The sequence below is a fragment of the Neophocaena asiaeorientalis genome, unplaced genomic scaffold (assembly GCF_003031525.2).
Source record: "Neophocaena asiaeorientalis asiaeorientalis breed wild unplaced genomic scaffold, Neophocaena_asiaeorientalis_V1.1 scaffold40, whole genome shotgun sequence".
Lineage (NCBI taxonomy): Eukaryota > Metazoa > Chordata > Mammalia > Artiodactyla > Phocoenidae > Neophocaena > Neophocaena asiaeorientalis.
Window position 1 is genome coordinate 1,542,216 of NW_020185335.1, and position 14,642 is coordinate 1,556,857.

The following is a 14,642-nucleotide window of genomic DNA, read 5'->3' on the forward strand; positions in this document are numbered from 1 at the left end:
AACATAACTGGTATTTTGGGTGGACTGTTTTGTTGTGGTTCCAGCCCCAATCACTAGGGAATGAAGTCCTCACCCCTGGAACACTTTATATACTAAAGCTCTTAAAGAAGGAACAATCATAATAAACTTTTGCTGACACCTACTTTTTGACTTAAAAGGGAAAATGGAGTATACTTACTGGGAATAGTCTTGCATCACAAACTCAGTGTTTGCCCAAACTATTTGGTTTACCTGGAGTTATGATTAAGCTCTTTTAAAATAAGTAGATATAAGCTGGCAGCCATTATAATATCTCTGTCACAGAGATTTCCATCACAATAGTATTTATTGCAAGTATTCATCCTCTAAGTTGTTGGCTGTTTTTTTTTAAAACAGTGCCCAGTGGCAATAATGAAAGAGCCAATACCAAAGGAAAATAATCATTTTTAAAAGGAACACCTAAATTAAAGAATTTGGAAACCAAATTTTACTGGAAACCATTCTAGTAAGCCCTACATTTGAGAAAGATCTCTTTGTACTGAAAAGGCAAGAATGGCAAAACTCAGTAATTATACTCTTAAAGATAACGATTTTAAAAAATCTAGAAAAAGCATTAAAAGCCAGTTTTCTATGGCTATCCTTTTAAACTGTATTGAAATGCTCCTATGTTCAGAGTAGAAAGTGCTTGGAACGGCAGAGACCGTTTTCATTATCACTGCTGGTATCTATGTATTTTTTCAACACACTTTTGCTATTCCTTGAAGCTTCCATGTTTAGAAATATTTTCCAGAATTGCCAACAACTCACAAGGGCTTTGAGTCACTTATAATTCCATTACAACTCACCTGTTTTCTTCTTGTGAAAGCCCTGAAGGCACAATTATTTACACTCTTAGAGTCAGTCACTCTTGCTTTTCTGTCCACTCAAAAGTATTTTCCTTTTTAATATTTTTGCTTTTCTAGTTTCCACCAGACATAAGTGTTTCCTTACGTGAATATATCCCAAATGTCAGCATATATCTTACATTTTTAAAGTAGATATTAAACTCTCAGTGTTTAAACTCGAAGTGTCCTATTGTCTTTTCAGGTTATTGCTTTAAACCCAGTCCTGAGCTCCTTTCTTATTCTCCTAACCAGTGCCATTTTGATGGTATTTGTGATCATTAACCTTTTTGTTTCTGCCATTTTAATGACCTTTGGTAAAGAAAGTCAGTCCTTTAAGGTAAGTAACTCTGACTCAGTAACTGAAATATAAACCCTATCATGATTTTATCACTGGAAAAGCTCAATTGTAGCTGCTCTTAAGATTACAGACTGACATAATGCACAGTATCAGCATACTCCCTTTATTAGTCTCCACAGCTCTGGCAACCATTTTCCTAGGAAACCCAATTTACCAAAAGTACACTATGTTCTACATCCACTGTCCTATAAATAGCTGGCCCTCCACTGTTAAGTAGCAGAAACACTCCAAGGCCTGACAGTAAACCATTAAAGGAAACAGTATCTTTACACGTTATATCTACTTTTTAAAAAATATATCTTTGGTACTTTTTTTCCTCCACCACTAGCAGCAATTTCGATTTCCTTGCTTTTCTCTTTTTGTCTTCCAACAGACTCAGAAAGAAGCTGCACTGATGGATATGCTGCTACTGAAGCTCTCAAGTTTGTTAGGAATACAGCAACACCAGAACACATGTAAGTAAGCAAACAGCTGTACAGCAATGGCCACTGACAATTGAAGTTTCAAAAGATTAATCCTGTTACCTCTTCGCTTGGCTTATTACTTCTTAGTATATTAATACTGGTATTTGCACGGTGTACTTTAGAAAATTATAGATGTTTATAATATACTTGGTTAATTTTGTTCGTCAGTGAAGAATCAGAATCCCCTTGGCTGCAGATTCTTACGTTTATGGAACTTGGCACTATCAGAGGGTTAACACTGCAAGAGTGGTGCAGGATAAGCCAGCTCTGCTGCCAAACAAACACCAAGTAACATCATTCATGTTCCAGGATGACTATGGGAAATATGAGTCAGAAGTAAGCTCACTGCAACTTTAATTAAAGATACAAGCATGAGATTTGGCTAAGGGGGAGCCCTGTCACAGAGAAGTAACCAAGCCAACTCATAGGTAACAATCTGGCCTTAAATACTGAGATCGAAATGGGCCCCTTACTCCCCAGGCATCCTACCCAGGGAGCCAATAAGGTCTGGCTTGTGCCCAGTATGTGTCACTTGCTTAAATACTCTCCACTAAAATCTTGACCCTCGTCATTTGACCAAAACAATGGAGAAAGCGGGGCACAGAATTTTTAACTTTATTAGCAGCTACTGAGCCATGACATACAAATCAATCAAAAACATTAAAATTGCTTGAAACAAGTGTGTACAGATACACCACACAGAAGCCGAAGTCGTATCTTCCGATCCCAAATCCATCCTTGTGGGGAAGGATGGCCTTAGCTAGGGGGCAAAACAGAGTCTCATCCGTCAAGGGAAGGAGCAAAACACCTACAGCCACATGGGCACCAAAAATTTATCTGAGATCAGTTTTTAAAGGTTCTCTTGATCATAACGTTTTCAAATGAAAACAGGAACCCCTCTTCACCTGTAGGCTTTCCAGCTCACTACTCAAGAGACTTGAATATTTCTATTAAGGCTACTGGAAGCCCACCTTAGCCTTGAATGGTGACTTTTGCCCAGTATGTGGCCAGCAATGCAATCCAACAGAACATGCCACAGGGAAAACAGGAATTTATATACAGTGCTGCCCTCTATTAAAAGGGAAACACAGCACTCAAAATAAAGCAAAAGGCCACAGAGGGCTCCCTGAGAATCCAGTAGAACTAAGAGAGGCCTTCAACTTTCCAAAGTTTGCAACTGGATCCAGGTGGAACAGTGCCCTGCAGCAAGGAGTAGTGTGTATGTCAATGAGAAGACCCAGCTTCTAAGAACTGTTACAATGGCTTCCTGAGCCATTTTCTCTCTCCCATTCATATTAGAGCGAGAAAATAGACAACTTGGCCTTGAATCTCACTCACCACCAATCCCTCTGTACGGAGGGCTTTGTTTCTAAGTCTAGAACCTCAGCACAGAGCTGAGACACTTCATGAAGTACTCTCCTCCACCATCCGGCCATCTTTGACAGCTCTCCCCTTCTCACTCCCCTGTGGAGAGATGGTGGGACAGGAAGGCGAGAAATGGGATCACACTGACAGGAAATAGACAAGCAAGGCTGCCAGGAGCCAGCTGCTCCAACCTCACAATCTCCAGTTGTTAGTCTCTCAGGAGCAGTGGAGAACCGGAAAGCAGCAGAGTGTGTCAGAGCAGGAAGAGAGCCCAGAGGAAGAGTGTACTCAGTGATGGTTAACAGATGAAGCAGAATTTCATGGAGATTCTTTGTTACAAGGAGAAACTGCTCAGTCTCAATTCCCAGAACTTGGACCTTGCCTGGTTTAGGAAGCCTATGTTTTCTTTTTCAGCTCTTCAAATCTCCGGGAAAGATCATCGAAGTCAATGTCTTCAGAGGCTGAGGTGTTGGCACCAGCAGATGCAGTTGGTAGTGTGTCTGGCACAGATGGCAATTCTGGCAGTACAAAGTTGTCATAGGTATCCACGGGTCTGGAAGGGGGCTTTGCAGAAGCTTCTGGCTTGGGTCCAGGACCTAATTAAATTACAGGAAGGAGCACAGTGTTAAAAATGCCAGTGGCTCAGATCCTCAAACCCCACAATCCCCCCTGGCAGAAACAATAAAATAATCAAAATACTGGAGAAAACGTTTTTAAAAAAATAGTTCTAAAGGTCAATAAAAATTTTCAGGACAATTAACAGCTACGTTTTCTAATTATGGTTGAATATGTTTTACTTTCCTACAGTGAGAAAAAAGTTTAAGGGAAAGTCAAAGTGTGGTGCATGGGGCTTAGGTACGCAGCATTCATTTCAATGGACTGTCCCCTTTCACAAAGGTCTACTCCCATAATAAGAAAGTCCAAGAAATGGTACTAGAATTCTATTGGGATGAGCTACTCTTTAAGGCTTATGGGAAAAAAATTTTATATGGAATGTTAACATCCATACCATTTGATGTAATAGAATGTGATCTGTATTTCTAGTCTTCCGTTTTGTATCTTACAAGTTAAAATCATCGCCCTCTCTACCTACTGTATGTTTCCATTTGTATCTAAGTCCTAGAACAGGCAACCTAAACCATAGTTTTAGGAAATAAGAACAGTGCTTGCCTCTGGGATGGAACTAACTAGAAAGGAACACAAGGTAACTTTCTGGGGTGATAGAAATGTTTTGTATCTTTACTGAGGTGGTGGTTACATAATGTATGTGTGGAGACACATCAAAACTCATCACAATATACACTTCAGGGTATTTTATGTATGTAAAATATACCTCAATGAAACTGTCCCAATTTTAAAAAATATTCCCCTCTGGGTTTCTGAAGTGCTGGTAGTGTTTTAATTCTTCAGTGAATGGCTACATGAGCATGCTTGCTTTCTGTAAAGTCACTGAGCTATACACTTATGATTTATGTCTGTTTCCCCCTCTTTAATGCCCAAATTTTAAAAAAATTTTGGTATTTCCAGGCACAGTGGAAATGGAAGCAGCAGGAACATACCGAACTTGAGGATGACTGAAAACTGCAAGGTGAAAAAGAATAATGATATCACTAACAGAAACAGGGAACTTGGGAGATTCTTTGGAGCCATGAAAGATCTTTTCTTTTTGGAAGTGGGAAATCCTGAGTTCCATTTCCACCATACTGCATTTGGGGAGAGAACGTGGCATGTAGGTAGAATGCCACAAGCATAAAAACAATCTGAGGGAGGAACAGAGATGAGAAAACAGCAAAGGGTTCAGTACTGAGAAACTCTCGAGGGTTTCTGACTCACCAATGATCTGTGCAGAAGAGACATTCTTATCAGCATTAATGTCATCAACCTGAAACACAAAGATCATGACCAGAGGAGAAAGCAATGGCATCACTGGTGAAAGTAATGGTATAAGCCCATGTGTGTTGCAAAAGCTAAGCTGCTCAGCAAAAGCAACAAACTGCTCCAAAGAAACTGCCCCTCCGCCCCCTATACTCCTTTCCTGATTTTCTTCCAACCAGAGAGATACTATGTTGAACTCATAACTGCCAAGCAGAGGAAAAGAAAATTCTTACCACACCATAACATCTCTCTTTAATCTGTTACCTTCACCTTCCAGGCAGAGAGAAAGCATTCTAAACCACCGCATTCATCTCCAAGAACCAAGTCCTCAAATACTAACGAAGATCTTCTACCTCGTTCCTAGAAACAGCTGTGGGCAATGCTTCAATGCATGCAAAACCAAAACATAAAAATTCAGGCCCAATGTAAAAACCAAAGGAAAGAACACTAAGCAAGCTCAGGAACAGGGCGATCTCCCTAGATGAGCAAACAAGGCTGGCAGAAAAGTCATCTAATTCTGAACCAAAACCGGTACAACCACCTACAGTTCGAGGCATCATTACCATATTAGCAATAACAGCAAGCTCTAAGACTAAAATATAAAATTAATGCTATAGGCTGAAATTTACTAGACACTTATCTGTTTAAGACAAAAATCTGGTTCTTATTCCTTTACACAGTGTTGAGAATTTATAAAGCTGGTATTTCAATTATTATATTCTAGTACCAAGACTGTACCAGCTCAATATGATTCTCTGCCTAGTCTAAAAAAAAAGTCTGATCAAGTGCCCTACCACAACTTTCCAGGATCTGCAGCTCCTTCCTGATTCCTGGCTTAACTGCAGACAAAGCATTGCCACCAACGATGATGCCACCACCACCACTCCCCGTTTCCAGGGTAATATTAAAGCAACACAAGAATCCAAAGCATAGAGCAATGCCAGTACTAGTTGCTTAAAACTTTGCCTTCCCTGTGGCCATTATTTTGCTCTCTCTTCATGGATTCACTCTCCTGCTGCTTATAAAGGAGGCTCAGGCACTTACAGATTCATACGATGGGGGAGTTGCTGGTATCTGAGGTGGATGAATATTGGGAAAGGCCTGATAAGTTCCCATTGGCAATCCATTGAAATCCGACTGCAAGAGGAGAAAGGCAACATCAGAGACATTGCCCCGATCTGCAATTTCTGAAGTGTGTAAATAGGAAAGGAGAAATAAATATGTGTGTGTATACAACTATTTTCTCAATGTGAATATATTCACATTGAATACATATATAGATATTCAAGATATATATTTAATACATGTATTCAAGAGCCCCAAAAGAAAAAGTGCCTAAAAGGACCACATGTGATCAGGAAGAATCCAGATTTTTCAAGATCTGTACCCAAAGGCTACTCTTCAAATTACTAAATTGCCTCAATGTCTACAAGGGAAGCTTCTTACCAGACTTTCTTTTTTGGGGGAGAGGAGACGACCGCACTGCACAACACGTGGGATCTTAGTCCCCTGACCAGGGATCGAACTCACGCCCCATGCAGTGGAAGCATGGAGTCTTAACCACTGGACTGCCAGGGAAGTCCCCAGACTTTCTTACTAGCAATGACTTTCATCTTCTTATCTACAAAGGAGGTAGACCTGGTAATAAGTATTGGTTATTCACTTTTGGAAAATGCTACTAGTATACCTACAAGTCCCAAAGGTTCAAGAAACCTACATGAAAAGGAGTTTTTCTAGTACCATCTCTCTAGATTTTCCCACTTCATTACCTACAGATGAACCAAAAGACTTTCTCAAAATCCCAATGCTATTTTTTCCACAATATGATCAATAAACTAATACCAAATATTCTTACTGCTAAATCCTCTTGATAACCTACAATTCCTGAGTGTATTCACAGAGCCAACTTGTCATCTTCTGTAACATCTTCTAGAATTTATATCCATATTTATTTGTATGTGTACTTACTGGTCCCTTTGGAAGAGGGTATGAGAAAGGAGTGTTTGGAGATGGCATAGGCATGGGCATGGGCATTGGCACTGTTCCATCAAGTCCACCAGCTGGTGCTGTGAATCCGCCCCCACCTCCTCTTCCAGGGCCCCCTTTCTTCACATCATCTGTGAATCCAACATCAATAAGATCTGTATCTACTCCAGGAGGAGCTTCTGCCTAAGAAAAAGAGAGAAACCCCCGTATCATTAGGCCTGTCACCAGCTAGCTAGGTTCCCCAGGAAGCTGACTCTGAGATGGAGATTAGCGTTGACAGAAGTTTACTGGAGAGGTCTCTTGGGACAGACACCTGTGGGGACATGAAGGAAGCAGGGCTGGGCAAAGGAAGAAGGTGGGCTGCCATGCAGTCACAACGAAGGGGTCAGCTAATTCCCCCAGGGAGTTCTGGAGCTAGGCTGGGACTACAGCAGATGTTCCCAACTGGGGACAAAGGGGCAGAGTCTTTAATCCCCTGCAATGACCAGTTACCAAATACAGGCTGCCCCCAGGAAAGACCCTGGATAAGGAAGCTGTCTTCCGAGGGCCATTGCTGGAGGGACACTCAGCTGCGTGAGCCACCAGTCATCAATACTCTCAAGAGCTGGGAGAGGGGCTTCCCTGCTGGCGCAGCGGTTAAGAATCTGCCTGCCAGCGCAGGGGACACGGGTTCAAGCCCTGGTCCAGGAAGATCCCACATGCCGCGAAGCAACTAAGCCCGCATGTCACAACTACTGAAGCCCGTGCACCTAGAGCCCATGCTCCGCAACAAGAAAAGCCACTGCAATGAGAAGCCCACATACCGCAATGAAGACCCAATGCAGCCAAAAATAAATTTAGTTAAAATAAAAAAAAGAGCTGGCGGAATGTTTCCGTCCTGAAATGTGTACTTCAGGCAGGGGGAGGGTTGTCTGAGCAGCACACCAAAACATATACTATACCCGGTCAACATGAACTGCTGATTTACTATTTGCATATCTGCCCTTCTTTCACTGTAAGCCTCTTTAGGACAGGGACCTTGTTTATATATTTTCTGTATTCTCAGCTTTCTGGAGCACATGGCAGGCACACAAAAGATGTTTTCAGGACCTGTTCTGCGTCTTGAGGCTTTTCTTGCTACCCATAGGGGCCTCTCAATTCCTTGAACTTCACTGAAAAGTAGCAATAATGCCACTTTATATTTGTATCAAAGTTTGTACCTTTTCAAAGTGTTTTCAGTCATTCATCTCATCTGATCCCTAAATACTCTGAGAGATGCAGGCGTATTTATTGTTACCCCAGAGGCATTAACTGGACAAAGGCTTAAACTCCCACATGCAAACTTGACTGCAAAGAAAATGGTTATTTTTCAAAGACAGTGATATCGAGAGACTCATTTTCCTTTGTATTCTAAAAGACTCTAAACGTACCATGACCACAGAGTCAGGCTCATAGGGCACATTGTAGTTCTTGGCAATTTCAATCAGGTATCTCTCCACCAGGATTTTGGGTGGGGCCTCCACACTCAGTTTGTGCATCAGCTGTAAGTAAAAGATCCAGGGTTAAGATGCATCTGCATCAACCAGCCTAAGCCTAACCTGTATCAATTTTAAACTTAGTTCCTCACATTTCAAATTGAGAGGAAAAAAAGAAGCTCCATCCAGTTAAATTATTTTTTTCAATCACAAAGCACAAAACCCGTGTATCTCTCACATTCTCTGGTTACGTATGCCTCAAAGACTGATATTGCTGCCTTCCACATTTGAAATCATCTACCCTTCTCCCCACCTCACTTCTACCTCCATAAATCACAAGTGGCACAAAGGATAAGGTACAAAATCAGGAATGACACAGGATGATGGAAAGCTTCACAATCAGAGGTGTAGGACAGGGGTTAAGGAGCTGACTGCACTGCCAGACAGCATTCTTCTCTCTTACTATGAAAGGTGCAATCCCAGATTAACCCTACATTACAGTGGTACCCACTGGACTCACTGTAGGCAATAAAAATAACCTGCCCCCACCCCACCCATTGCTTCACGTTTAACAATTATGTTCATTACCCGGTCATTCACAGTTCCAATCTGGTTGGTCCTACATAACTTGCCATATTCCTTGCTATACTTGGCACAGAGTTGATCAGCAACCTACAGAGAAAAAGAACAGTAAATAAAAATGGAAACCACTCCTACAGAGGGCTTCAAGCTTCCTCCTATTAACAGTAAACAGGATTTCCAAAAGACTAGATCTGTAAAGCCTTAAGGGGTACATATTAATTCATTTAGTTATTTGTTTATCCAGCCATCCACTGAGCTGCAACTATGTGCCAAACTCTATTATAAGCATTATGTTATACACTACAAATGATGAAGAAAAACAGACACTGTACCTACTCTTATAAAATCTTACAGTCTCTGGGTAAAAACAATCATTACTCAAATAATCACAAAGATAAAGGTACAAATGCAGCTGTGATGGGGAAAGGAAAAGTACACTAAACTATCTGCTTACAACAGTAGAATCAGACCTGATCAGAAAAGTCAGATAAAGTGATGCTTCACTGAGATGTAAAGGATGATCAGGACTTGACTAAACATGGAGGGAAGGAAGAACATTCCAGGAAAAGAAAACAGCATGTGCAAAGGCCTCTGCTGGAAAAACAGGGCCAATCCTCAAGCCAAAATAAAATCAGTGAGCCTCTTGTGCAAGGCCCAAAGGAAGAGTGTGGTAGGAAATGAAGAAAGGCAGATGGGAGCCAGACAGTGCAGGGCCATGTAGGCTTTATTAGTTTTGTTTCTATCACAAGAACAACAGGAAACTACTAAAGGACTTTAAAGCAAGGGGTAGTGACAGGATCAGATCAGTGTTTTGAACAGAACCCTTACTTGTTCTGATGGAATGGTGAACAGACTAAAGGAAGCCAAAGTAGATGTAGAAAAAACGTTCAAGAAGTTACTACAGGGCTTCCCTGGTGGCACAGTGGTTGAGAGTCCGCCTGCCGATGCAGGGGACGCCGGTTCATGCCCCGGTCTGGGAAGATCTCACATGCTGCGGAGCGGCTGGGCCCGTGAGCCATGGCCGCTGAGCCTGCGCATCTGGAGCCTGTGCTCCACAACGGGAGAGGCCATAACAGTGAGAGGCCCTCGTACCGCAAAAAAAAAGAAGTTAGTACAGGCAGGAGATGACAGTGCTATTAGACCAGAGTGGTCCCAATACCTGGAAGTTCAGTGAGGGGGCACTCAGTGTTAGGTAGACTTTCAGTGGTACTGGGTACTTATAAGTTTGTTATTTGTCTTTTAACGATGGTTTTTGTTCTGCTTTATACTATGCAGAAATCTTTTTTACTTATATTATCACTCTTTGTTTATGGCTTTTAGGTTTTGTGGCATGTTTATGCCTTTTCCACTATGAGATTATTTTTTTTAATGCCTAACTTTGTTTCTTTAAGGTTTCTTCTTTTTTAAAAAAAACATGTAAATCTTTGTTTCGTCTGGAATTAATCTTGATATAAAGGAGGAGTATAAGAGAGGCTATAAACAAGATTTACATTAAAAGTAGAAGTAGTTGCCTCTACTCTCCCATTCCCCTACCCACAAAACTGTATAACCACCCTCCCTACCCTATCAGAATACAGGAGGCTTACTCTCTGGGGAGGTTAAACTAAAGGAACTGTGGGCTCCATGCACAGCAGAGAGCAGAGATACTGGCAACAAGAGAATTACGTGTAAATCTTCTCTAAGAGAGGAATGATACCTTTGGCTTCCTTCTCCCTGTGCTCTCAAAAATGCAGCCAGCTTATACCTTCCAGGTAGAAAACAGAACTCCTCTCTGAGGAAAATGACCAATCCAAGGAAAGAAAACTAGTTCCTGACAGTCTAGAGTTCCCTCAAGAAAGGGCTTAGTCAGATCATTTAACAATAAGTTGGTGCTGGAGGTATCATGCTCCCTGATTCCAAGCTATACTAAAAAAGCTGCAGTCATCAAAACAGTATGGTACTGGCATAAAAACAGACAAATCAATGAAACAGAATAGAGAGCCCAAAAATGAACCCATAGTTATATGGGCAATTATTCTACAACAAAGGAGGCAAGAATATACAATGGGGAAAAGATAGTCTCTTCAATAAATGGCGCTGGGAAAATTGGACTACTCTCTCAACACATACACAAAAATAAATTCAAAACAGATTAAAGACTTAAACGTAAGATCTGAAACCATAAAACTTCTAGGAAAAAATACAGGCAGTACACTCTTTGACACTGGTCTTAGTAATACTCTTTTGGGTATGTCTCAGGCACGGGAAACAAAAGCAACAATAAACAAATGGGACTACATCCAACTAAAAAGCTTTTGTACAGTGAAGGAAACTATCAACAAAATGAAAAGGCCACCTACTGAATGGGAGAAGATATTTGCAAACAATATATCTGATAAGGGGTCAATATCCAAAATATACAAACAACTCGTATAACTCAACACCAAAATACAATCCAATTAGAAAACTGGCAGAAGATCTGAACAGACATTTTTCCAAAGACAACAAACACATGGCCAACAGGCACATGAAAAGATGCTCAATATCACTAATTAAGGAACTGCAAATCAAAACCACAATGAGATATCCCCTCACACTTGTCAGAATGGCTATCATAAAAAAAAAGACCACAAATAACAAGTGTTGGTGATGATGTGGAGAAAAAGGAACACTAGTGTACTGTTAGTGGCAATGTAAATTGGTGTAGCCACTATGGAAAACAGTATGGAGATTCCTCAAAAGATTAAAAACAGAACTAACATCTGATCCAGCAGTTCCACTCCTGGGTATTTATCCAAAGAAAACAAAAACACTAATTAGAAAAAACATATATATGCACACCTATTCTCACTGAAGCATTATTTACAATCACCAAGATATGGAAGCAACCCAAGTGCCCGTCAATAGATGAATGAAAATGCAGTACATATACACAATGGAATATTACCCATAAAAGAGAATGAAATCTTGCCATTTGCAAGAACAACATGGATAGACCTAGAGGGCATTATGCTAAGTGAAATAAGTCAGACAGAGAAAGAAAAATATCATATGGTCTCACTCATATGTGGAATCTAGAAAATAAAACATATGAACAAACAAAAACAGAAACAGAATTATAGATACAGAGAACAATCAGGTGGTCGCAAGAGGTGGGTGGGAGGAGGAAATAGGTGAGGGAGATTAAGAGGTACAAAGTTCCAGCTGCAAAATAAATGAGTCCCAAGTATGAAAGGTACAGTGTGGGGAATATAGTCAATAACTAAGTAATGTGTTTGTATGGTGACATATCATAACTAGACTTACCGTGATCATTCTGAAATGTATAAAAAAAAAATCACTATGTTGTGTAACAGGAACAACATAATGTTGTAGGTCAATTACACTTCAAAAACAAACAAACATGCAACAAACTCATAGAAAAAGAGATCAGATTTGTGGTTACCAGAGGCAGGGAGTGGGAGGGAAGGGGGAATTGGATGAAGGCACTCAAAAGGTACTACAAATTTCCAGTTGTAAGGTAAGTAAGTACTAGAGATGTAATGCACAACATGATAAATATAATTAACACTGCTGTATGTTATATATGAAAACTGCTGAGAGTAAATAGTAAGAGTTCTCACTACAAAAATAAATTTTTCTATTTCTTTAATTTTGTATCTATATGAGGTGATGGATTCACTAAAATTACTGTGATAATCATTTCATCATGTATGTAAGTCAAGTCATTATGCTGTACATCTTATACAGTGCTGTATGTCAATTACACCTCAATGAAACTGGAAGGAAAAAAGAGAAACAAACAAACAAACAATGAATTGGCATCTGGCAATAAGCCCACCCAAGCACACAAGAGGTTCCAATCCACTTTTTAGTACCTCACTCTTAAATATGAACAGCCAAGGGCCATGAAACCTTTCAGAAAAGTCTCTATTATAAAAATAGTTTAAATCTAAGAAATAGATAGAAGGAAACAATACAGAAACAAGAAAAGTTAAAAAGGGACTATAATATTCTCAGAGAGTTAGAAGACATTGTAGCCATGAAACAAAAATAATAGACTATTAAAAAAATACATATTCAGAGACTTAAAAAGAGCTCTTAAAAAATAAAAACAGGGCTTCCCTGGTGGCGCAGTGGTTGAGAGTCCGACTGCAGATGCAGGGGACATGGGTTTGTGCCCTGGTCCGGGAGGATCCCACGTACTGCGGAGCGGCTGGGCCCGTGAGCCATGGCCACTGAGCCTGCGCGTTAGGAGCCTGTGCTCCGCAACGGGAGAGGCCACAACAGTGAGAGGCCCGTGTACCGCAAAAAAATAAAAAAATAAAAAATAAAAACATACAGAAGACAAGGAAATCTCATAAGATAGGGTGGGAGATAAGACTGAGACAATCTCCTAGTGAATAACTGGCAAAGATGTAGAAAACAGAAGAGAAAACAACTCGACTGAATTTGTACCTGAGCAGTCAGTACCATATCCACGATGTGGCAGGCAATTTCTCAGTGAATTTTTCTGTCTCTTCTACCAGACTCTAAGCTACAACAGTAGGGCTGGTGTCATAACTTTGCTCACCACTGTGCTCTCAGTACCCACCCAACTCACAACATCTGCTCAATAAATATTTGTGGAATGAATCAATGAAGCAAAACATCCGTTCCCTTAAATTAATGTTATTTTAACTTTACTGGTTTACAGTTGTATAAAAACTCTTCTATTTTTACATACTTAAATAACGTTACAATAAAAATAATTTAAGAAAAAACTGGGGGATATTTGTAACTTTGCCCCTTAGAAAAATTACTCAAGTTTGGAAAACACTGTTCTGTTCCATGATGTAAGGCCTGAAAAGGAGGAAGAAACAAGTTTACAAAGACTTTTTCAAAGGCAGCATGAGAAGAGTACAAAAATATGTGGTCAAAAAAGCAGAAGTGACTTATTACCAACCTTTCTAATAGGAAAAACTTCATGCATCACTGAAACTGGTTGTACTCACAATTTTCAACTCAGCCACTTCTGACTGGAGTCGAGGAGCAGCCCAAATCAGTGTAGACACAGATTCAGCCAGACCAGAATCTAACTCCCTAATTAAGGTAAAATAAATAAATAAAATTTAACATTCTTTCAAACAAACAAAACCCCATCATCTGTATCCCATACTTGATAGCCTCTAAGGCAATTTCACAAATCTCATTGGATTCTCACAATAACTCTAGGCTTCAAGCCATCACTGTCATCCTATTTTGGAGGGGGAAACACAAACAAAGTAACAAGCCCAAGGTCACAAAGTCAGAAAATGGTTGAGCCAAGACTCAAACTTAGGCCTCTTGATTTCAGATTCCAAATTTTCTTTTCACCAGTTGTCTACATTGAGATCAAGCCTTCAAGTGAATAGCAGGAAGAATGTTGTTGGGTATGTGAAGTGGTAGTCCCTTAGTGCTATCGCCCTACGTGTAGGAAGAGACCAGTATTACTACTCCTTTCTCAAATTCCAGAGGTGGTTTGACTTAGGTCTTCAAATTAAAATACCTTACTTCATTACAGTTATACAAGATGAAAAAGTGCTAGAGGTGTGCTGAACATCACTGTGCCTACAGTTAAACAATACTGTATTGAGTGCTTTAAAATGTTTAAGGCAGATCTCATGTTAAATGTTCTTATCAAAAAAAGGGGGACACAAGGAAATTTCTGGAGGTGATAACTGTTTTCTAACTTGAT

General features: G+C 40.2%; 2 protein-coding genes across 10 annotated transcripts in view; one reads left to right on the forward strand and one right to left on the reverse strand.

Moving 5' to 3' along the window:
* PKD1L3 (polycystin 1 like 3, transient receptor potential channel interacting) overlaps nt 1-2,153 on the forward strand; it is a 53,598-nt gene extending 51,445 nt beyond the window's left edge. Inside the window, 2 exon segments of the mRNA XM_024735707.1 lie at nt 1,066-1,200; nt 1,601-2,153. Of these exon segments, the coding sequence (XP_024591475.1) occupies nt 1,066-1,200; nt 1,601-1,684 (219 nt within the window). The 3' untranslated portion in view covers nt 1,685-2,153.
* Nucleotides 2,154-2,284: 131 nt separating this feature from the next.
* The window catches only part of IST1 (IST1 factor associated with ESCRT-III), a 31,035-nt gene continuing 18,677 nt past the window's right edge, over nt 2,285-14,642 (reverse strand). For 4 of the 9 annotated variants that reach the window (XM_024735470.1, XM_024735469.1, XM_024735466.1 and 1 more), the window contains 7 exons: nt 13,921-14,008; nt 8,954-9,037; nt 8,321-8,431; nt 6,894-7,094; nt 5,970-6,112; nt 4,884-4,932; nt 2,285-3,646 (listed from right to left, as the gene is read on the reverse strand). In XM_024735470.1, the coding sequence (XP_024591238.1) occupies nt 3,461-3,646; nt 4,884-4,932; nt 5,970-6,112; nt 6,894-7,094; nt 8,321-8,431; nt 8,954-9,037; nt 13,921-14,008 (862 nt within the window). In that variant the 3' untranslated portion in view covers nt 2,285-3,460. The remainder of the gene's footprint in view (nt 3,647-4,883; nt 4,933-5,969; nt 6,113-6,893; nt 7,095-8,320; nt 8,432-8,953; nt 9,038-13,920; nt 14,009-14,642) is intronic. The other 5 variants (XM_024735472.1, XM_024735473.1, XM_024735471.1 and 2 more) reach the window with 5 other exon arrangements.